The sequence below is a fragment of the Protopterus annectens genome, chromosome 5.part0 (assembly GCF_019279795.1).
Source record: "Protopterus annectens isolate FY-2018-M chromosome 5.part0, PAN1.0, whole genome shotgun sequence".
NCBI lineage: Eukaryota > Metazoa > Chordata > Ceratodontiformes > Protopteridae > Protopterus > Protopterus annectens.
In genome coordinates this window covers 144,512,189-144,535,971 of record NC_056735.1, presented here as the reverse complement: position 1 = coordinate 144,535,971, position 23,783 = coordinate 144,512,189, and the positions used below count along the sequence as shown (strand labels likewise).

Here is a 23,783-nt window from a genome sequence, read left to right as displayed (position 1 = left end):
CTTTCTTCCTGCCGAAAGGATCCAAACTTTACAGGGCCAAGTTCAAGCTCTGATCTCGAGATCCAAAGCCCCAGCCAGGATGGTTCTACAAGTTTTAGGCTCAATGTCTGCCACGGTTCTTTTAGTTCCTCTGGCAAGATTGCACATGAGGATTCTTCAGTGGCTATTGTCAACTCAATGGTCCTTTCAGGATCTTCCCCTCAATCATCACATCATGATTACGGAAATATGCAAAGGGACCTTCGCTGGTGGCTTCAGACATCCAATTTGAATCAAGGAAACCCTTTGTTCTTCCCTCTCCAGTGGTTACCCTGACGACAGATGCCTCCCAGATAGGGTGGGGGCATTGTCTGGGCAGGCTAGTTCAGGGCTCCTGGCTTCCAGGCGAAGCTCTTCTCCACATCAACGTGTTGGAGATGAGGGCTGTACTTCTATCCCTACAGGCCTTACACAAGTTTCTTCCTCAGGGCATCATCGCCATCCACACAGACAACATGTCGGTGGTTTGGTATCTGAACAAACAAGGAGGGACCAGATCATACCCCCTTTGCAGAGAGGCCATGAGAGTGTGGGAATGGGCTGTAGCTACCAACCGCTTCTTGGTAGCGACCCACATCCCGGAAGGTCAAATATATTGGCAGACAAATTGAGCAGGACAATTCTCTCTCCTCACGAGTGGTCTCTAAACCACACAGTAGCAGCTCAGGTTTTCAGGAGATGGGGACGCCGTGCTGCGACCTATTTGCAACTCCACTAAACACCAAGTGCCAAAGGTTCTTCTCCTTGATCCCACATCAGGAGTACCAGCTATGGATGCTCTAGCACAACCTTGGCCAACAGGGCTACTTTATGCCTTTCCTCCAATTCCACTTCTCCCCAAAGTTATTCAAAAGCTTCTCAATTGGGGTCCTCAATGATACTGATTGCCCCATACTGGCCTCGTCAGGTATGGTTTCCTTACCTGAAGAAGCATGCGGTGGACGATCCGTGGACTTTAGACCTAATTCGGACTTGCTAATCCATCAGTCGGGACATCGGCATCAGTCCCTTCAATCTTTGAAATTGACAGCTTGGCTCCTCCACTTCCGACTTTAGTCAGAAGGCACACACTAGACCCGGAAGTTGTTCACATTTTATCTTCGCCCACAAACCCACCACTAACAAATTGTACCTCAGTAAGTGGAAGAGGTTTGCTATCTGGGCTCAACTCAAGGGCTTAGACCCTATCACTGCTCCTGTCCCAGAGGTTTTGAAATTCTTAACATCCCTGTTTAATCAAGGATCTTCTGTCTCAACTATTAAAGTCCAACTAGCGGCTATCTCTAAATTCCATGAATCCATGGATCCTCCTTTGATGAGCAGCAGACTATGCAAAACTTTCATTAAAGGTGCGAGCCTATTAAGACCCCCAATTTTTCATCCTGCACCTCCGTGGGATCTTGATTTGGTGCTTCGCGCATTAACATCTTCCCCTTTCGAACCGGCTGCTACATGTGAGTTAAAATATCTGTCTTGGAAAACTGCCTTCTTAGTTGCGATTACTTCTGCAAGAAGAGTTTCAGAGCTTCAAGCCCTGTCTATTAAGCCACCGTACTTGATTTTCCACAAGGATAGAGTATCACTTAGGCCTAATCCATCCTTTGTCCCAAAGGTCTGTTCTAGTTTCTGTCTCCAACAATCTCTAGAGCTACCAGTTTTCTTCCCAAAATTCTCCAATGAAGCAGAATACACTCTCCATAAATTGGATGTTCACAGGCAATTACGCTTCTATTTAGACAGGACTCAGCAACTTCGTAAGTCAGACCAGTTGTTTGTGTCCTTCTCAGATAATAAATTGGGCCAAACCATCACAAAAGCTACTATCTCCAAATGGATCAGAGATTGCATAACTCAGGCTTATTCTTCTTGAATAAGCAACTTACAACATCTATCAAAGCTCATTCTACCAGAGCTATGGCTACTTCTATAGCTTTTCATTCCAAGCTCGCTATATCGGAAATTTGTGCTGCGGCTACTTGGTCCAATCCGCACACTTTCATTTCCCACTACAAATTGGATGTGGCATCTAAAGGACGAGCTTCATTTGGTTCCACGGTACTCAGGAGTGTTTTCCAGTGAGCCACCCAGGATTCAGGTGCTAGGACGCTGTCCCATCAGTCAGAATGTAGGCGAGATAGGATCACATAACATCTTTTAGTTATGTACTCACCATAACTTCAGATGTTTGGGATCCATCTCGCCTACATTCCTAATACCCACCCTCCTTCCCCTGCCTTGGAGATCAGAAGAGATTGAACGGTTTTGAGTTCTACTGTTTTATCTTGTTTCATCTGACGATGTTATATAAGCAGGGCGTGCATGTGTGCATGTATGCGGACAAACTAGATCTGGGGGACTGGTAGTGGTGCATCCTGGGATATAGTAAGCTCAGCCAATAAGAGACTTCGCTCTTTGGCATAAGCGTGCCGAGTCGGAGCCGAGGGATCGGCTCCGAACCCATCAGTCAGAATGTAGGCGAGATGGATCCCAAACATCTGAAGTTATGGTGAGTACATAACTAAAAGTTTTATGCAACTATTACATAAAATATAGGAAATAATTTTGTCCTAAAATCTCAGGACATTTGCCATTTTTACAATTTTTTTGTGGGACACAACTGCCCAAAGAGGGACTGTCCCTCACAAAGTGGGACAGGTGGTAACCCTGTTCATATCAGCTTCCTGAAGCAAAATGGAGTGGTTTACTTTAATTCACCTTCAGGATAGGTAAATGACCCTTGCATTTTTTTCCTGCCAGGACCTATGTGCTCCCTACACTGTATCTTTTGCTTGTAATTTTGATGCTGGCTGCTTGGTCATGCATAACTGCAGAATAAAAGGGGTTAATGCTTATCTGCTGTGTTGAAATGAAATTCTCTACTTCAACAGGATGTTCAAATATTGCTGTCACTGCACCTTGGGTGGTGTGTAAAGGGCTTTTTCCTTAAATTTGTTGGTGAATGAGTCCATCAGTTTGTTTTTGGTGAAGAACATTGTTCATGCTGCACAGTACTACAGCATTGTGATCTGTGATTTTGAAATTCCCTAGTTTTTCTTAGTCAGGTCATAATCCTAGTAATTCAGCCTCTTGAACTGAAGTGTAAGGGCTAAGGGGAAAAGCTTCAGTGTGCAGGTAAATAAAGCGTAGTGTCATGACTGCAAACTTGATTGAGGACAGCATAATAGATTAATTGGTACAGTATTGGTTAATTCCTTGTAGTGGTAAAATCTTATACGATACATACTTATGAACATTATGAAGTTGGAGAATGCAATTTTGAAAAAGGACAGTTGAAGTAGAGGTAAGAAGTATTAAGTATCAGTAATGGACTCTGCTATTTGAAAGGATGGTACAGTCTGATATAAATGTAATGATTGGATAGTTGAGTGGCAACGGAAACTTTAATGTAATTTTTTTGTAGCATATATATTTTGTTTGTTATAAGAAAAGAAAATGACGTGATTTGGGGTAGTCGCAGATTTTATTATTAAGTAGTTTGTTCCCAGTGTTACCTAGTAACAAAGCATCACTTTAGCAGTTATAACTCTGGGATTTCAGGATGAGCTGAGCTTCAGTTGAGTGGGGCTGTGTGAAAGTGATGTGTCATGCTTAATAAGGAATAAAACAGCGAAATAGAAATATTTTTTGAGAAGGCGAGAAGGAATAAATTGTTACTTAAAAAAAGGAGGCCGGTTTAGGTATGTGAAAATGTTACGATGAAAAGCTTTGGATGTGACCGGCAGGGTGAATCTTGCATGTTTATAATGCACTTGAGAAAGTTGAGTGTGTGTGGACAAAGGGCCCATTAGAGTTATACATCAATAGATGAGGGGTTGAGTGGTGAAATTCATGAGTGGTAATTATCGAATACTTCAGGTGAGAAAATAGACTTTTTGTTGGGTTTAATAAAAGGTGAGACTCTTTCATCCACAGTTCATTTATAAATTTTTTCTTGAAGGAATGTGTCAGTAGTTTGAGAGAGGTCTTTGCATGGCAGGTTGGTGTTATTAATTGGCATACTATATTATGGTAATTTTGAGATATTGAGAAGGGCGTAGGGTTTTATGTAAAGACTGAAAATAGAACCAAAAGTAGATCCTTGGGGGGAACTACCTTGTTAACTGCAAGATAGGGTGAATATGGGGAGTTCCAACTTACCTTGTGTTTAGGCTGTGTAAGAGAACTGTTGACCCTGTTGCGGATATTCTAGTGTAGTCCTATATCTGTGAGAGAGTTTATAAAGCCAGTGTGCCTGTGTCTTAAGTATTCAATTCAAGAAATGGGGCTAATTTTACTTGGCCTTTGTTTAAGCCTATTAACGTGTACTCGCGGCAAATAGGATAACCGTTTCATAAGAAGAGTTAAAGGTGAAGTTAATTTCATTCGATTGAGATCATTATTGATGTGTAACTTTGTAGAATCTTCGTAAAGGGTAGTGATGGCTCTAAAGATGTTTGGGTGAACTGCAGGGCATTCTTTGTGCAAAGTTATGAAAAATCCCCTTCCTTTGAGTGAGTACAGAGCTTTCCCTTGATGTTTTTATGTATTAGGCTTTTAAAAATAATTGCAGAGGAGTAGGAGATTTTAATTTATTTGAACTGTATCAACTCTGATCCCTCAGAACCACAACCTTTTAATGTTGGAAAGTGGTTTCATAGCTAGGCAGAAAGTGAGCTTTTATTTTAAAGCTGAGAATTTTAGACTTGTGAAGATTGATGAGAGGTGTTTTCAGACTGTGGAGTATACCTTTTCAAAATCTTGACAGGAAGATGAGGGCTTAGTGTAACTGCCAGAGTTTTAGAAGATGATGTACCTTGGCAGGATATTGTAGAGGAAACATTATTGGCTTGCACTGATGAAATGTAGCCGAGTTTGTTTAAATGGTCTGATGGTGGTTTTGTACTGGTTCCTTAGGGCCCTTTAATGGTTGAAGAGATGGTGTGAATTTGTTATATTGTTCCCCCACATGCAGGGAACATAACTTGAGATGATCATATTGTGTCATTGCAACACATATGTTGAGATTGTGTTTTCTCTTTATTTTGTTTTGTAAGAGGGGCTGCCTTTCAAACTCCCCCCCCCCCCCGTTGTAGAACCAGCTGAGTAGGCATTAGGGGATGCCAGCCCCTCATTACAAATTACTTTGCCAGTCAAACTGATAAGGGATGTGCAACTTGAAGCCTGAGCACTTCATTCTGAACCAAACAACTGTAAGGACCATCCTTTTTAGAAGAGTTTAGTTTGGAGATGGTTATTGTAAAATTATGCTAATGCATTTGTTTTATGTTTAGGATATTATGCCCTTGATGTCTCACATGATCATAAGAGACTTCAGTGATTCTGTCATCTTGGTTATGGGAGTTAACATAGAAGACTAGGTGATGGTACTGTAAGTTAGCGTGTGCTGTCTACAGAATACTTCAGAGCAGTAACAGATGAGGGGATGATGTACTTAACTTTTTAAGGTCAGAGTTTTATATGACCTAAAGGAAATGTAGGCTAACTTTAGTTTACAGCTGCCACATTCTAGGTGTTGCCTGCAATTTGAGAGACTAAGGAAGTGTTGACTGAGCATTTCCTATGACTTGTATAGAGCAAATTAATTCTTAAAGCTAAAATTTAAGTTTGTCGCATATATTAACTGCTGTAGTGATTAGGTGAATGTAGTGATTGTAACTGTCGTCAGTCATACAGTTCATTTTTTACTTGTCCTGTTTTAAGTTATGCCTGAACAGTGTACTTCACAAGCAGAGGGATAGTTGTGTACATTTGTTAACTCAGTGAGTGAGGAATTTGGACTCAAGTTAACTAGGTTAATGACCGACTTCAGCTGAGGTAGTTTGAATGCTCATTTCAGTAGTCGTGTGTACTTGCAGGGGTATTACCTTGGCAGCATGGTTTCCATTGCTTAATGAAAATAATATTGGATATTAGGGAAAACATATATTTGGCCCTCATCGGTACTGTATTTTTTGGATAAAAGTCATTGCATTTTGTTAACCTATAAGCATTAATGGACAAGAATATTAGTTTCACGCGAGTTCCATGTCATGTCCTTAAGAATGTTTTCAGACTGTATCTGATTCATTTGTTTAACTTACTGTAATGGTTCTGTTACAAGAGTAGCAAATAAGTCAATGTAACTCTTTTGATTCATGTCTTTGTGATATTTTAATAAGTTAAATACACTTGTATGCATTTAATAGCTTGAAATGATTGCCATGGAAAATCCTGCAGACTTGAAGAAACAGTTGTATGTAGAGTTTGAAGGAGAACAAGGAGTAGACGAAGGAGGCGTTTCCAAAGAATTCTTTCAGCTGGTTGTGGAGGAAATCTTCAACCCAGATATTGGTAGGTTAAAATTAAGGTTAGACAAACTACTTTTTGTTCCCAAAAGTCTTGGTGGTAATTGGGTATTGCTTGTCAGTATAGTTAGTCACCTTAAAATGAATACATAATTATGTAATGGAGAACACTTTTATTGGTTTACATTGGCTTACTTTGGTATGTCTTACTAACAATGACAAATTGTAGAGGGAAAAATAAGGCAAACTACAGGCCTTGAAGTGGTATTTTCGGTACTTTTCGCAACCAGTTTTATAAAGTCCCATAATTTGTAAAATTTTCAAGAAACCATGTCTCTTAACCTAAGAAGGGGTGTGTAAACTCTTTAAGTCTTCTTGTGTAAGATAGTTTTTCCACGCAGGAAGAGGAATAACGGCAAAATTCCTCTTCCCTGGAGGTGTTCCTTCCTGACCTGTACACCTGACTGCTGCTTCTCAGTCATCGTTTATTTATTTACATTAGTTTACCAGGAAAGTACTGCAGTGGTGGTGCTGCAGTAGCGTTGTCGCCTCACAGTAAGACGTCGTCCTGTTCGATTCTCAGCTAGAGCGTCTTTATGTGGAGACATGTGTGAATGGGCGTACCTTCGTTGAAGGTTGTGCGTCAGTGCCGGCAACTTGGCACGTAAAAATCTACTGCCAATCATTAACAGACCGGAGTTCCGCTGTGGCGACCCCTAACCGGGAAAAGCCGAAAGACACAACAAGTTTACCAGGAAAGTCCTACTGGGCCAGAAGCCCATTTTCAGAGGAGGCCCGGGGAGAAAAGCTCCACAGAAATATAAGCAATATACAATGATTAGATAGTACAATAGAATACATTCAGTAAGATGCAGAATACACATCTAGTTAGTCAATACAAAGTAGTAATGTTAATATTACAAGTCAGGAAAGTCGCCACGTTCCCAACAACACAAGAAGTCAGGAACATGGCTCATTGACGTAAAGTAACTGACTTCTTTTGAAATCTCCTTTTGCAGGTGTCTGATCAGTTGTTACACACCCCTGGTCTCTCAGAAGGGACGTTAATTTGCTCTTGACTCTGAAGTACTTCATTAAAAATGTAGTTCTTGTGGAGGTTTGCAGACATCAGTCCCTGAGTTTTTCTCTGTAATGATATGTATATGACACAGCACTTCCTAAATGCTTTACTGGCTTAAAAAAACAATAACTCCCCCCCCCCCCCAAACTGGTAGTATACATACAACCCCATGCACTACAAAGAGTTATGATCGGTAATGAGGAATGCAGGCTTTGTAAAGCAGTGTGCCACTGTGGAGGTCACAGAAGACATGAGGCTTGCCACGCAGTACATTTCACTGTTATTCCTATTGCTGCCTCATACCTGCTGTGACCTAGTACTACTAATTGTTTACACACCACTTCTAAAGTTAACGTACCTGTTTTTGCACAAACATAACTAATTATGGGACTTTGTAAATCTGGTTGTGATAGTACGTAAGTACCATTTTTTTTCTTTTTGTGGAACCTCTGTTTTGGTCATTGATAGTACTCTGTACAGCTGTACTGACTTAGGCAATGAATGCATTCATGAAGAACCTGTTGTAATACTGCATTATCCATGCATGGACATTCAGAGAATGTTTATTTATTAATTTAGAAATTGTAATACCAACCACTGTCTGAAGCTTACCTCAAGCAGTCCAAGGTGTTCTCTGAAAGTATGCACATGTGCTTAGAGTTCTTTATGCCATACAAAACGGAAGTCCTTGTATGTTCCTGTTGCTACTACTGAACTCAGAGTAACATACGCGTGCACAGGCTTGTTTGGTGTTGCTTTATTTTCCCAGAATGTCATGGGTCTGTAGATGCTTGTTTACGATGGCTAGGCAAAGAAAGTGTGTCCTTTCTTAGTTGGGTCCGGCATCCCAGTCTAGCGTAACTGCACCTAGTAAGTGCAGTTCTGCATTCATTCTAGCAGAATATTAAATGTCCTGTACTTTTAAAAATTCCACATAGATGACTGCTTTCACTCAGTTTTGCTCCGATATTGGTGTTCAAGCATTTCACAGCTTTGGCACCAACAAAGATGCTCCAGAACTGGCATGTTTAGGATGTAATATTTTGCCAAGGCGCTCTGTCTATTCCATTTGGTGACCCTTAATGTCAGAGACATTTATTGGCTTACCAGTTACTCTTAATTGTTATTTATTGTGGGTAATGTTAACCAGCTAAGATCTATTTGCCACATATGGTTGTTTTTAGATTTAGGCACAGTATCTGTCATCAAAGTAACATCCTCAGATCCTCATATATATATATATATATATATATATATATATATATATATATCTGTGGATATTATAGTACTCCAGCCCAGGGCTGTACAGTGTAGCCGATTTGCATTTGTATGCCATTATGCTGTTAAAAGATCACACATTCAGCCATGAAGTCTCTTTTTGTGTGACACTTAAAGCCTCCCATGTAGCATACAGTAGATTATCTGAAGTAATTGGGGCCTAGGATAGTTAGGATAATCAAACATGCATTGAACTAGATAAAAAAAAAAAATGCAAAAAATCTTGATCTGAAGTAGTTAACTTCATTTGTGCATCAACCTATGGGTTATCGGATCCATATCGGATCCGAGCCGGCAGTTTCCAACAGCTTAGATCCGAGCTCCAAGCTCCTCCCCCTACCCATAATCCCCTGCCATCCCTTACTGACCTCAGATCTAGTTTGCCGCGGTTACACCAGCAGCTTGATCTCGAGCTTCCAGGGCCTTAGAACGTATATTCTGTGGGAAATCCTCTCTTTTTTTTTGGATAGCTAAAGTTGTGGGTGCATTGTTTGTGTGTGTGTTTGTTTTAGGATAGTTTGTTAAACTTTTTGTTAGTGTACCCTTTTTGTATCCCCCCCCCCCATTTCGTGAGCGTTGGGGTGTGTGTGGTTTTGGGGCCTAGTGAGTGTGTTTTTAGTTTACTATGGCAGAGGCCCCCAAAACATTTTTTTCTAAATGTACCGAGTGTGGCCATAAGCTCTCCCCAGCGGATGGCCACACTCGGTGCGTTTTATGCCTTGGGGTTGAACACCTGTCATCCGGCTGCACTATTTGTGCAGCGTTCAACCCCAGGGCTCTCAAGGACCGGAGGTCGAAGCGGATTCTCGCGGGACTTCTGCCCCCAGACTTGGCTCCATCCTCTGGTCCCCCCGTGGCTCCTGCTGCGGCTGCGGCAGCGCATTCGGCTACTTTCCTTCCCTTGGCCAGGACTCAACCTCCCTCCTTGGGCCAAGAGGATAGGGAAACTAGATGTGGGAAGCGCAAGGAGAAGCATCACAAGCGGCGGGCCGAAGCCTCTGCATCGGCCCCGCCAGCCAAGTGGGCTTCTCCCCCCGAGACCTCCGAGCCTTCTCCTCCTCGGCTCCGTTCACCCTGCTTCTCGCCAGGGCCGGAGGAGGAGGAGGCCCGGTCTCTTTCGAGGTCATCGAGGCGGCACTCCCGTCCCGCCTCGGTGGCCTCCTCTAGGTCCACTAGAAGTTTAACTGATGCAGACTTGGACCTAATGATGCGAAGGTTCCTCCAGGCCCAACTGCAGATGGGAGTGCTCCTGCCCCCCCCCTCTGGGGGGGAGCTCGACCCCATGTTTTGTCCCGATTGCTCCTTCCCCGACCCGCTTCCCGGGTTTGGGGTCTTCGGAGCCAACTAGCATTGGAGCAGGGGGACTGTCGGTGCTGGTAGTAGAGTGCTTCGGTGCCGATGGCACCCTAGAGTCTGTCGGGTCCCTTTTCTGCGGATTCGAGCTCTCAGAGTCGAGAGCTGAGCTTCGGATCCGAGATGGTTAGTATGCCTTCGGCTCCGTCCAGGTCAGAGCATACTGGGCCATCGGATCCGATCACCTCGGTGCCGGCTCCGATCCGCGTGTCAGATCCGTGGGAGGGTCTGCTCTCGGATCCTAGAGAGAGCAGCTCTCCTTCGGCCTTCGACGTGGTGGAGAGGGTTCTGTCGAGGGACTCCAGGCCCCCGGCCCTAGCTACGGCCCCACACTGCACTCCCTCTCAGATGGGCCCGACTTACATCACCCGGCCCCAGGGACAGCCTGCTCTTACGTCCCAGATTGTTCCTTTGTTGGAACAGGATGTGGTTGTTGAGGCCTCCTCGGACAGCCCCCCGAGGAAGTCCCTCACAAACGCAAGTGTAAAAGGAGGCACTTGGACTCCCCTGAGTCCTTGACAGAGGACACAGACTTGGAGGAAGGGGAAGGCTCCCCAAGATCACCCCCCCTGAAGACGTCTCATTTGGAGACATCATGGAGATGCTCAGGATTATTGGGGGTGGTCTGCCCCAAAGCCTACCTCGGACGAGTCCATGTTTCTGGAGGCGTTTGAAGCAGGCCCATCTACCTCTTGGGTGTCCCCTCCAGCCAACCCCCTGGTAGATCTGATCACTACCAGGGCATGGAAGGAGCCGGACACTGTGGAGCCCATTCCCAAGAGGCCGGACAGAGTTCTTAGCCCCCCCTCGGACAGATCACATTGGAGTAAGGGGACCCCCGTAGATGCCATGTTGGTGGTGGCTGCCACTAAAAGGGAACTAGCCCAGGAGAGTCCCACGGTCCACCCTCCTGACAAGGAGTCTCGGGCGATGGACCGCTTGGGGAAGCGGGTGTTTGCTTCAGCCATCTTCTCGGTAAGGTTGCTGAACTATATGGCACACGTCATACGACTCCAGCGGGACCTTATCAAAGAGTACGCTAATGCTTCCCCAGAGTCCATGTCGGCAGAGGACAAACAAGTTTACTCTACCCGTATGGCCACTCTTAGGTCTATTTCCAGTACCTCTATGCGGCTACTATCCCATGCTACGGAGGGAGCCGCTAGAGCTAGCGGAGCGGGCGTCGTCCTAAGGCGACAGGCGTGGCTCCGCCACTGTGATTTTGCGGAACCCTTTAAGGCGTCATTTGCTAACGTCCCGTTTGATGGTTCTGCCCTCTTTGGCAAGACCGTACGCGACACTTTAGTCCAGAGCGAGAAAGACGAGAAGATGCTGTCTGCCGTCTATGTCCGCTTCTCTGCTCCCCCGATGTCCGCTTCTCTGATCCCCAGAGGTCCTTCTCCAAGAACCAAAAGGGACAGAAGAAGATGTGGTTCCGGAAGTCTCAGCAGTCCCGTTTTGCTCAGGACCCCCCGTCCTTCAGGGGCAGAGGAGGACAGAGTGGATCCCACCCTAGAGGCAGAGGGGGCCCGAAAAACTTTGGGTCCAGAGAACCTTTCTCTGATCGGCCCACGCAGCAACCCTGAGGGGTTACCCGACTGCTCCACTCTGGAGGCAGTCGGAGGGCGTTTTTCGAAGCACCTAGCAGCTTGGGAGTCCATCACAACAGACTGCTGGGTGCTTCGGATTATATCCAGAGGCTACGAGATTCCTTTTCTCCATCCCCCTCTCAGATCCAGATCCCTCCCCGATGTCCCACCCGAGCAGAGGGAGGCCACAGCCGCGGAAATTCAGCGGCTGCTAGAAAAGGGAGCGATCCAGCATGTCCCCCCAGACCAGTACGGATCAGGCTTTTAGGTTCTTCTTGGTGCCAAAAAAGATGAGGGACTTAAGGCCAGTTCTCGACCTTTCTCTCTTGAACCTGGTGGTAACCAAAGAAAAGTTCGGATGGTCACCCTTGAATCCATTCTCCCCCTCTTGCAGGAGAATGACTGGATGTGCTCCATAGACCTCAAGGATGCGTACTACCACATCTTGATGGACAGACGGTCCAGGAGGTTTCTCTGCTTCAGGCTAGGAGCCAGCCATTACCAATTCAGGGTCCTCCCCTTTGGTCTCACCACAGCCCCCAGGGTGTTCACCAAGGTGTTAACTGTGGTAGCAGCCCAACTGAGACTCCAGGGAGTTCAGGTCTTTCCATATACCTGGATGACTGTCTCATGACCGCCCCCACAAGGCATCTACTCTGCATGGCCAGGAATTATTTTCTTCACCTAGCTCCCCGGCTGGGGATCACGATCAATGTGGGAAAATCTTCCCTTCTTCTGACTCAGGTCATAGACTTCATCGGAGCCAGATTGAACACAAATCAGCTTATAGCCTTCTTGACTCCGGACCGGCTGCAATCTTTAAAACTTCATGTGCAGGCCATTCTTCATTGCCCAGCCCCTCCGGCGGAATTGGTCCTAAAGGCCTTGGGCTCGATGGCGGCAACTATCAACCTTTTGCCCATGGCGCGCCTAAATATGAGAATCCTGCAATGGACCCTCCAAGTCCAATGGTCCTTCCTTCATTACCCCCTGAGCCATCCTGTTCCTCTCAGCAGGGTTTGCAGGAGAGCCCTCTTGTGGTGACTTCAATCTCCGGACCTCCAGAAGGGGCGCCCCTTTTCTATGTCCCCTCCCTTAACCATGGTGACCACGGACGCCTCTCGCCTCGGGTGGGGGGGGTCATTGCTTGGGCAGGACCGTCCAAGGCACATGGAACCATGTGGAGACCTCACTGCATATCAATGTCCTAGAGATGAGGGCGGTGCTGTTAGCATTGCAAGCACTACAGAGCTTTCTTCTCGTCGGAACAATTGCGATCCAGACGGACAACATGTCGGTCGTCTTGTATATCAACAAACAAAGGGGAACCAGGTCCTATCCACTTTGTCGAGAGGCCATGAGAGTGTGGGAATGGCCAATTTCCACCAACCGTTTTCTCATAGTGATGCACATTCTGGGACGGTCCAACATCCTAGCGGACAGATTGAGTCGCACCATCCTCTCGCCGTACGAGTGGTCTCTGAATCTCAAAGTAGCAAAGCAGATTTTCTCCAAATGGGGTCAACCTCGTTGCAATCTTTTTGCTTCTCCCTCAAACACAAAGTGCAACGACTACTTCGCTCTAATTCCTCCACCCGGGGAATCTCCAAGATGCATGTTTGGCCACCCGGTCTACTTTATGCTTACCCTCCACTTCACCTGATGCTGAAGTTTCTGCAAAAAGCCAGATGGTTGGGGAGCAGAATAATCCTCATAGCCCCATTCTGGCCTCGTCAGGCGTGGTTCCCATATCTATGGTCTCATCTGGTGAATCCTCCCTGGATTCTAGATCCCATTCCGGATCTGATTTCTCACCCAGCAAAACTCTTGGTTCAATTTTCTCACATTATAAACATCATGGTAGTGGAGGTGCCAGATACAAACAATTAACAATGACGGGTAAAGAATTGATTGGCACTTTTCCTTGCGGGCATTGTATGTCATGCAATGAAATTAACAAAACCAAATCCTTTAGTAGTGCCAATACCAGTAAGGTATATGATTTAAAGTTTTTTGGGAATTGTTCCACGAGTTGGGTTATATATCTTGCTACCTGTCAATGCTCTGCCTTTTATGTAGGAAAAACTTCCCGTCCATTAAAAATTAGGATTGGGGAACACAGAAGTAATATTAGAAATAAGAAAGTAACTAATGCGCTCTACCAACATACAACTAAGCATCCTACGGCTAAATTCAGGTTCACCATTATAGATCGGGTTGTTGGCGATAGAAGTCACCAACTAGGGTGGGAGAATATTTTAACACGTAAGGAGAAATACTGGATTATACACTTGGGGGCACTATTTCCCCCAGGTATTAATGATCATCTTTAATCTATTCATATACCTAGGGTATACTGCTGACTAATGAGTGTCCATACGTATACATTTATATATCATGTAGTGTTTACATTTATCCTAGAATATGTGCAGCTTTTCTTAATTTGTTTAATGTTTTTTGTTTTTTTGTTTTTTATTTTTATTTTTTGGTTGAATCTATGTTTTATTTTGGCACTTTTGAATGCATTTGTATAACCTTTTGGTGCTTAAGGTCTAATCAGACCACAATAGATGACTCTGATTGGTTAATATTGGACCAACAGATACTATTTATAGTATCATATGTTTTGTTGGCTCTCTCTCTCTTTTTAATTTATATGCTCCACTGAAGAAGGGTAACCGAAACCGGTTTGGAGCTTGGGGATATCTTTATCCTATGTGAATTTGCTAATAAAACATTTTTGGGACATCATTTGCTGGCCGTTGTGTGTTCTCACCCATTGAGCCTGCCGGCCCCGAACCTGAACAACCTCAAGCTCACGGCTTGGTTGATCCAGTTCCACTGTTAGCTAGGACTCCCGGTATCTCTTCCCCGGTCAAAGCCATCCTAGTAGCTGCTCACAAGCCGTCTACTAGAAGGGTTTATAATAGCAAATGGAAACGTTTTTCTATCTGGGCGGAGCACAAGAACTTTACAGCTCCGTTGCCAGCAATATTAGACTTTCTATCAGGGTTATTTGACCAAGGTGCTAGCTCCTCCACAGTCAAAGTACAATTGGCAGCTATCTCTCATTACCATGTTGGATGTGATCTGGGTCCTTTGACCTCATCCAGATTGTGCAAGGCCTTCTTAAAAGGCACCTTCTTACTAAGACCCCTGGTGAAGGATGTAGTCCCTCCTTGGGATTTAGTGCTGGCACTCCAGGCTTTAACAACTGCTCCCTTTGAGCCTGCAGCTTCGGTGGATCTCAAATTCGTATCCTGGAAAACAGCTTTTCTTGTTGCCATTGCTTCGGCAAGAAGGGTTTCGGAACTTCAAGCCCTTTGCGCCAAGCCACCGTACTTGACTTTCCACAGAGATAGAGTATCCCTCAGGACCAATCCCTCCTTTCTGCCCAAAATTGCATCTGAATCTAATATCAACCAGTCTATTAACTTACTAGTCTTCTTTCCCAATTATCAGAATAAGGGTGAGTACAAGTTGCATTCCTTAGATGTACACAGACAACTACGATTCTAGTTACACAGGACAGCTGGTCATAGGGAATCAGACCAGCTGTTTGTATCCTTTGCTAAACCTAGTCTGGGGAAACCTGTTTCGAAAGTCACATTGTCAAGGTGGATTTCCTAGTGTATTCTTCTGGCTTATGAGAGTTCTGGCCGGCCTGCACCTCAGGGAGTCCATGCCCATTCTACTCGGTCTATTTCGACCTCCGCTGCTTTTCGTTCTAGAGTATCTTTGGATGACATTTGCTCAGCAGCCACGTGGGCTTCATCTCATACATTTATAAACCACTATAAGTTGGATTTTGTCTCCAGAGGGAGAGCGTCCTTTGGCTCTGCAGTGCTCCGGAACATCCTTCCATGAGGACCTCCCAAGATTCAGGTAGCTGGGGACTCTGTCCCATAGGTTGATGCGCAAATGAAGTTAACTACTTCAGATTAAGAAGTTATGTACTCACCATAACGTTCCATCTGAGTAGATAAACTTCATTTGTCAGCAACCGTCCCTCCCTCCGTCCCCCTGACCTACTTGGATGTTCATGGTATTCCTGTGTCATGACGGATTGTATCCAGGTTAACCTATAGAGGTCTCCTCTTCTATGATATTGCAGGTGTTGCTTTTAGGCAAACTCGATCTGAGGTCAGTAAGGGATGGCAGGGGATTATGGTAAGGGGAGGAGCTTGGAGCTCGGATCTCAGCTGTTGGAAACTGCCGGCTCAGATCCGATATGGATCCGATAATCCATAGGTTGCTGACAAATGAAGTTTACCTACTCAGATGGAACGTTATGGTGAGTACATAACTTCTTATATTTTCTGCATGCTTTTCAACCATTCAGTGATTGCAGTGGACAATAAAGAATGTTTTTCACATGAGTGGGCTACAAGCTCAAAAAACACACACAACCTAATACGTATAATGTTTAGATATTCAGACTTTGATTTTCCTACCCAAAAACTTTGGGAAGCTGCATTCGGATAATCAGTGTTCTAGTAATCGACTATCTACTGTATTACATGTATATAAAAACTTTGTGTGTATATAATGTATGTCCATATATTGGATAAGTAAACTATTGAATAGTAACTGATTGAACGCAACTGACAGATTAAAAAAAACTAAAAAAAAAAAAAAAAAAAGTAAAACACCTTTTATCTAATGCTATCCATGTCATGATCACTAATAGGTCTTGGATCCAAGCTGGCAACTGTCAGACAAATCCAGAGCTCAAGCTCCTCCCCTTCCCGTAATCCCTTACTACCTTCTAACCCTCAGATCTCATTTGCTGCTGAAACACTTGGATGTTATCCACACAGCTCAGGCTGTTAGTCACAGGTTAAGTGCTTTCTCTTTTTGGGTTTTAGCTTGTTTCTTTCCAGTTTTTTGGTAGTTTTAGATAGTTTAGCTGCATTACCTCCCTTCCAGCATTCTAACCAGTTTTTTAGTTAGGTTTCCTACCCCATGCAGTTTTTTCTCTGCCCTTTTTTTCGAGTGAGTTAACAATAATAGTAGATGTTATATTCCTTCTTAAGGTTAGACTAATAAGTTAAACATATTTTAGTTATTAGGTTGTTGCTGGCGAGTGTGTGTCTATTTTGCTGGCATGGCTGACAAACCTTCTGTGTCAAGAGATGTTCCTTGTGTGGCTGGAAGATGCCATGTTCCGACTCACACTAGGATCATATTTATTGCTTAGGTTTGGCGCACCTGGAGGTTAAGCGAGTCATTTGTGCCGCATTCAACCCCAGGGCCCTTGTGAAATGTAGTAATAAGCTGCTTCTGAAGGGTTTGGCTCAGGGTGGTCCTCTGCCCTCAGTCTCCCCTTCCAGGCCCTCTCAAGAGCCAAAGAGGCGTCCTCCCTCTCCTTCCGGGAGGGGTCCTCCTCTTCCCACTCTAAGAAGCCGAGGTTCTCTGATTGCAGATCCTTAGATCCAAGCCCAGCCTCTTCGGCTACGGATCCGAGATCCGCACTTCCAAGAGCCTCGAATCAGTCTCTTGGATCCAAGACTTGCATGGATCGCAGGTCTTCAGATTTGAGTAGGCGTAAGCCATGTCTGGATCCGACTGGTTTGCCTTCGAAGACTTTGGATCTTGCTAGACTGTTGGATCCAACAGTTCTGTCAGATCCTATAATAATTCAAAGTTCTCTATATCGCTCCTCCAGGAAATCAGGTCCACTTTGTCAGAGCATATCCCCTTCCCAGGACCATGGGGCTATGGGATTCAGGGTCAGTTCCCCTGCTAGATCTCACCACTTTTCAGTCTCATCGTAGTCCTCCAGAAGTGTCCCTCCATCGGACTTAGGATGATGAGGAGTTTCCTCGAGGCTCAAATGGAGTTGGGCTTGCAACCGCCCCCTGCCAAAGTTACCAGGGGACTCTCCCCATCTACAGGACTCCACTCGCCTCTTCTAATCCATCTGAGTTTGGAATGTCAGGACCAGGGAATTTCCAAGGAGAGGCCGATGGTGTCAGGTATTCCCACCTTCCCGACTCTTGTCAGGGTCACTGGCTGGTGCTGTTCCATTGCCCTCAGCTCAGGGCATGCCTTGCCTCTGAGAGGTTGGTGCGAGTTAGTTGGGAGTGCTGCTGACGAGCTTGTGGACCTTATTGCTAGCAGGGCTTGGGAATTTTCAGACCATTCCCTTCCTCTGAAGGCTTCAGCACTGGAGAGCTCGGGGCCGATATTGTCAGAGGGTGTCGGTGCTGCATCTGGGTCCCTTCCCAGGTGCCCCGACGACCACAGGTTAGGGGATAGGAACTGCATCCAGCTAGTCGGCCTTCCGTGCAATACATAATTGTTAGAAATTTTCTAAAATAAAGTTGTTAATATATACATTTTTTGGCCACTGGATGGCAGCAAAATAAAAGCAAGGAAGCTATAACGAATTGAATTTACTGGAACGGTATAACATGCTCTCTCAACCAGTAAATAATTAGATAGGAGACTTCACATTAACATACTGCCGATAACAGTATTTTTTAGCCATGGTAGTAGAACACATGTGATAGGTAAATACCTGTTCTAAACACAACTATCAGAAGAAATGCGCCAATGAATAGCGCTATGAGATTTATTTACAACCAGTAGAGTTTGACCAAAAAGACAGCATATTAGCACAATTGTGGCGCCAATTTTATTACAAATGTTATTGCCCTAAATTAAAGCTATAGGCTGCTTAGCTGTGTAGAAGAAAGATCATTGGATATATTTATAACGAATGAGAACGAATAGATAGAACTGCTATGATTGGTCAGGAAGTTAATTAACCATGAATCTCATTGTCTAGCTTTTTGTATAAATATATATGTATTACTACTAAAAATTAACGATCTGAAGAAGGCTAAATAGCCGAAAGCGCTCATCGTTTTATCATTTTTGGAACTTTACTGCTGTTTTTATCTCATCCATTAAACTTGTTTGCTGTTTGAAACAGGACTTTATCGTGGTGAAATTTCAGCTGTGGTGGAATACCAGAGGATTCTTCTTTTCTTTTCTCACTGCAGATACAGATTTTGAGGAGGGAGACTGGTCTTCCAGACTCCTGTCCAAGGAGGTTGCCTTTGGGGAATCCTTGAGGTTCTTAAGCAGAAAGGCAGTTGGTCTTTCCCATCCCTGTCTTCAGAGGAGTCCGAGTTCCTGAAGGCATTTGGGATAGGCCCATCTACCTGGGTGTGCCCCCTTGCTGACGAGCTTGTGGACCTTATCGCTAGCAGGGCTTGGAAGGAACTGGACATGGTGGAACCAGTGCCCAAGAGAGATGACAAATTCCTCAGTTCCCCCAAAGGCTGCTCCTTTTAGAGCAAAGGGGTCCCAGTAGATGCCGTCATGGCGGCCGCTGCTACTAAGAAGGAGCTAGTGGAACAAAGCTTCCTCGGTCCATCCCCTGAATAGGGAGTCTCAGGTGATTGACCGCTTTGGAAAGTGAGTGTTTGCTTCAGCTACCTTTGGAATGAGAGCAACAAGCTACTTGGTCCATTTTACCTGGCATCAGAGGGATTTGGTTTCGAAGCTCACCACCTCCCTGTCGGTTGTTGCCGCCGGAGAGCCATAAGGAAGTCTCTCTGAGGCTGTCTACTCTTAACCTCCTTGGCTAATGCTTCGATGAGGCTAATCTCCAATTCTGCTGAGGTCGCCTATTGACCGGCAGGCATCGGCATTGCCATCCGGCGGCATGCCTAGCTTCACTTGTGCAGGTTTGCGGAACCATTCAAGGCATCTTTTACTAACCCCCCCTTTCAACGGATCCACCTTGTTTGGGACCGTCTGTTAAGGAAACCTTGACCCACAGTGAGCAGGAGAGCAAGACTCTGTCCACAGTAGGGATCAAATTTTGTACTCCCCAACGGTCCTTTTCTAAGACGCAGAGGGGAAGTAAATAAACTTTGGTTCCGGAGGGCTCGGTCTTTCTTCCAGGGTGCTCCACAGGAATCCTCTTCCACTAGCTGGGGCAGAGGATTCAGTGGGATACACCGCCCCAGGAGCAGAGGGGGGTCTGCCGAACCAGGGCTCCCTGAAGCCCTTCTCAGAGAAGCCTTTTCAGCATTCCTGAGATGCTGACCGACTGTCCTGCCCTAGAGTCAGTCGGGAGTCAACTCTCCCCTCATCCACTAGCCTGGGCAAGTCTGTCCTCCAATCAGTGGGTGCTAAAAATTATTTCCAGGGGTTACTCCATTCCCATTTTCCAACCCCCTCCAATTCGAAAAATTCTCCCAGACTTTCCACCCCACCAAAAGGAGTTGGCCTATATTGAGGTGCAAGACCTTAAAGAAAGAGCCATCCAAGAGGTCCCAACAGGACAACGAGGATCCAGAAGTTGCTCTCGCTTCTTTTTGGTGCCAAAGAGGACTGTGGACCTGCCTCCAGTCCTTGACCTCCGCAAGCTAAATTTGTCCTTCAAGAAGTCCAAGTTCCGGAGGGTCACCGTGCAGTCCATTATGCCTCTGTTGCTCAAGGATGATTCGATGTGCTCAGTGGATCTCAGTGGATGCATACTATCATATAAAGATTGACAGATGTTCCAGGAAATGCTTACACTTTCAGTTAGGGAGCCAGTCATTATCAGTTCAGAGCCCTGCCCTTTGGACTTAACCACAGCCCCCCAGATGTTTACCAAATGTATGGCAGTGGTGGCAGCTCATCTCCACCTGTATGGTTTCCAGGTCTTTCTGTACCTGTACGACTGGCTCCTCACAGCTCCCATGAGCCATCGACTGTCTGTGGCCACCAGATATGTCCTCCACCTTTTCCAGCATCTAGGCATCACAGTCAGTCTCCCCAAGTCCCATCCTGTTCCATGCCAAAACCTGTAATTCATTGGGGTTCAGCTGGACACCATATCTGAGACTGCAGCACTGCCTCCCCACAGGGTCCAATTAATTCGAGGCCAGGTCTCTCTTGCTGGAGCTAGAGTGTCCATCGGTTCATTTGATTCTCCAAGAGTTACATTCGATAGTGGCAGCCATTCAGTTGGTGCTTCTCTGCAGGTATCCTATGCGAGTTCTTCAGTGGACTCTGGCATTACAGTGGCCCATTCTGTCACAGCCCATGTCCATGACTATAAAGTTGACTCAGGTGTGAGGGAATCATCTTGCTTGTTGGCTTCAATCTCAGGACCTATTTTCTAGGCAGGCCATTTTGTCTTCCTATGCCCAAGGCCACAGATCCCTTCCTGTTGAGGTGGGTGCATTTTCAGGGGAGGACAGTTCAAAGCATGTGGTCCCCCAGAGACCAAATTGCACACAAGTGTCCTGGAGACGAGTGCAGTCCTAACATTGCAAGCCTTTCAGGAATGCCTCCATCTGGGGACCATAGCAATTCAAACAGACAACATGTCGGTGGTCTGGTACATCAACAAGCAAGGGGGAACATGATCTTATTCTCCATGCAGGAAGACCATGAGAATGTGGGATTGGGCGATGTCTTCCAGGCGCTTTCTTCTTGCAGCTCATATTCCCGGTAGTTCCAACATGCTGGCCGACAAGCTTAGCAGGTCTATCCCAAGTCCTCACGAGTGCTCCCTGAATCCGTCAGTAGCAAGACAAATATTCGACCATTGGGGTAAAACATTCTGCGATCTCTACTTCCCCAGTCAACTACAGATTTTGCGGTTACTGTCCCACCCAGGGAGGGCTGCTCTGATTCACAGTTGGCCTCCAGGTCTCCTCTGTGCTTATCCTCCTACTCCCCTAAAACACAAAGTCTTACAGAATGCTCAACTCCTGAAGAGGCCCCCATCCTCATTGCTCCTTTCTGGCCTCGCCAGGTATGTTTCTTCCTAAGGTCTCATCTGAGGTATCCACCTTGGATACTGGATCCCATTCCGGATCTCATTTCCCATCCCTGGGGGGCTCCCACTTCCGATCTCCGGACCCTTCGTCTAACCACATGGTTTCTCCAGTTCCAGTAATCCTTTCACAGTCCAGGCTTCCTTCCCCACTGAATAGCATTATCTTGGTTTCTCAAAAGCCATCTACAAAGAAGGTCTATTCTAGCAAATAGAAAAGATTTTGTGTTTGGGCTAGACACCATAATTTGGATCCTTTTTTTGGCCCCTATTCCTGATATTGTACTCTTATCTTCCCTTCAGGATGGGGTGAGTTTTTCTACCCTTAAGCTACAGTTAGTGGCCCTCTCTAATCTCCATCTGAACAAGGAGCCTACCTTTTTCTTCTGAGCTGTGCAAAACCTTTCTGAAAGGACTTTTTCTCCTTAGACCTCCTATTAAAGATCCATCCGTGCCTTGGGATTTGACACTGATGCTGAAGTCCCTGACGTAAGAACCCTTCGAACCAGCTGCTTCTTGTGACATTAAATTCCTTACTTGGAAGACAGCCTTTTAATGGCAATTACCTCTGCTAAAAGGGTCTCAGAATGTAAAGCTGTTAGCATTAAGCCTCCATTCATGATCTTTCATAAGGACAGGATGTCCCATAGAACAAATCCTTCCTTTCTTCCCAGAGTGGCTTCGGAAGCTAACCACAGTCAATCGATTCAACTAATGGTGGTCTTCCCTAATTACTCTAATAAAGGAGAATATATCTTGCATTGTTTAGATGTCCACAGGCAATTGCGTTTTTATCTAGAAAGGACTGAGGAATTTAGGAAGTTGGACCAGCTCTTTTTGTGGCCTTTTCTTGAAAGAGAAAGGGCCAGGCAGTTTCCAGAGTGACTACTTACAGGTGGATTGCTAGTTATATTTCCTTCATTTATCATAGTAAGCATTTGGAATTATCCGGACCAGTTAAGGCCCATTCTACTAGGTCTGTCGCTATGTCTTCAGCCTTCTTGGCTAGAATTTCCTTGGATGAGATTTGTGCTGCTACGACTTGGTCTAATCCACACACTTTCATTTCGCACTACATATTGCACTAAGTGTCTAGGAACAGGGCTTCCTTTGGTTCCTCCCTGCTCCAGCATATCCTTTCTTGAGGCCACCCAGGGCACATAGTAGCTTGGGGACTCCGACCTATTTGTGATCAATGATGACATGGTAGCATCAGGTAGAGAGTTGTGTACTTGACCATAACTTGCCATCAGTGCTATCATTTATCACATTCCTGCCATCCTTCCCCCTTCCTTGTGAGGGTTCTGGTGAGGTTAGAATGGCTGATGTTAGTGGAATGTTTTTTTCTTTTACACAGTTTTTTTTCTGCATTTCCACTAGGTAGCAAACTCGATCTGAGGGTTAGAAAGTAGCAAGGGATCTTGGGAAGAGAAGGAGCTTGAGCTCTGGATCTGTCTTGACAGTTGCCAGCTCAGATCTGAGGTTGGATCCAAGCCCCATTCGTGATAATGACACTGGATAGCACAGATGCCAAGTTGCGGTGCGTGCAGCACTTTTTTTTTGTGAATGCCAAGACACCTTCTGTACCCCACACCCCTTGCTAATTATATTAACTCCAGTATCGCAGTATAGTGTCAAAAGGGCAAATTCCCCAATCCTTACTGTACTGCAAACTGGCACAGAAAAAAGGTGCAGTATATGAGATGAGCTGATTTTTGATCAGTTGTATTTGCTTATTTTTCCTGATTGAAGAAGTGAATGTTTGACCACTTGTCAGCAAATCATGGATGTCTGTCTGTCGTACAGACATACATACACACACTGACTGTCTATGGGTTGTGCTGCTGTCATGTGTAAAGTTGCTCACAGTTGTCTGACTCCAGGTTAGAAGTGTAAAGCAAAATGTTTACAAGAGCAGTTTTTTTTTTGCAAGTTAAAGGTCTAAAAAATCATATGTGAATGAAACACTTTCTATAGATTGTTTTGCATCACTTATATTTCAGATAATTTTGTTACAAAATTGTTTACTATTTGTTAGAAAGTAAAACCCTGAATTTGCTTTTGCATTTTGTTAAATATACAGAATACTAATTATTTTGTAGGTAAGCTTTTATTGAACAGCTGTCATGCTTTTGCAGTACTTTTGCAAAAAAGGGAAGTGTGTGGCAGATGTTCTTCATTCCACATTGCTGCAGTCCTAACCATTGGGTAGTCCGCTGTCCCAGTCGGCCCGAATACCAAAGTATATGGCTGACGTCGGTCAAGGCGCATTAGACTGACGTCAGTACGTCAGGGTACTAATGCGCATGACCGACGTCATATCCTCAATGCGTGCAGAAGCAGTTTTG

General features: G+C 45.1%; 1 protein-coding gene across 1 annotated transcript in view; it reads left to right on the top strand.

Annotated features, from left to right (window-relative positions):
* UBE3A (ubiquitin protein ligase E3A) overlaps positions 1 to 23,783 on the top strand; it is a 1,356,883-nt gene that overhangs the window by 877,077 nt on the left and 456,023 nt on the right. Inside the window, exon 5 of the mRNA XM_044071814.1 lies at positions 6,246 to 6,390. Coding sequence (XP_043927749.1) covers positions 6,246 to 6,390 — 145 coding nt within the window. The remainder of the gene's footprint in view (positions 1 to 6,245; positions 6,391 to 23,783) is intronic.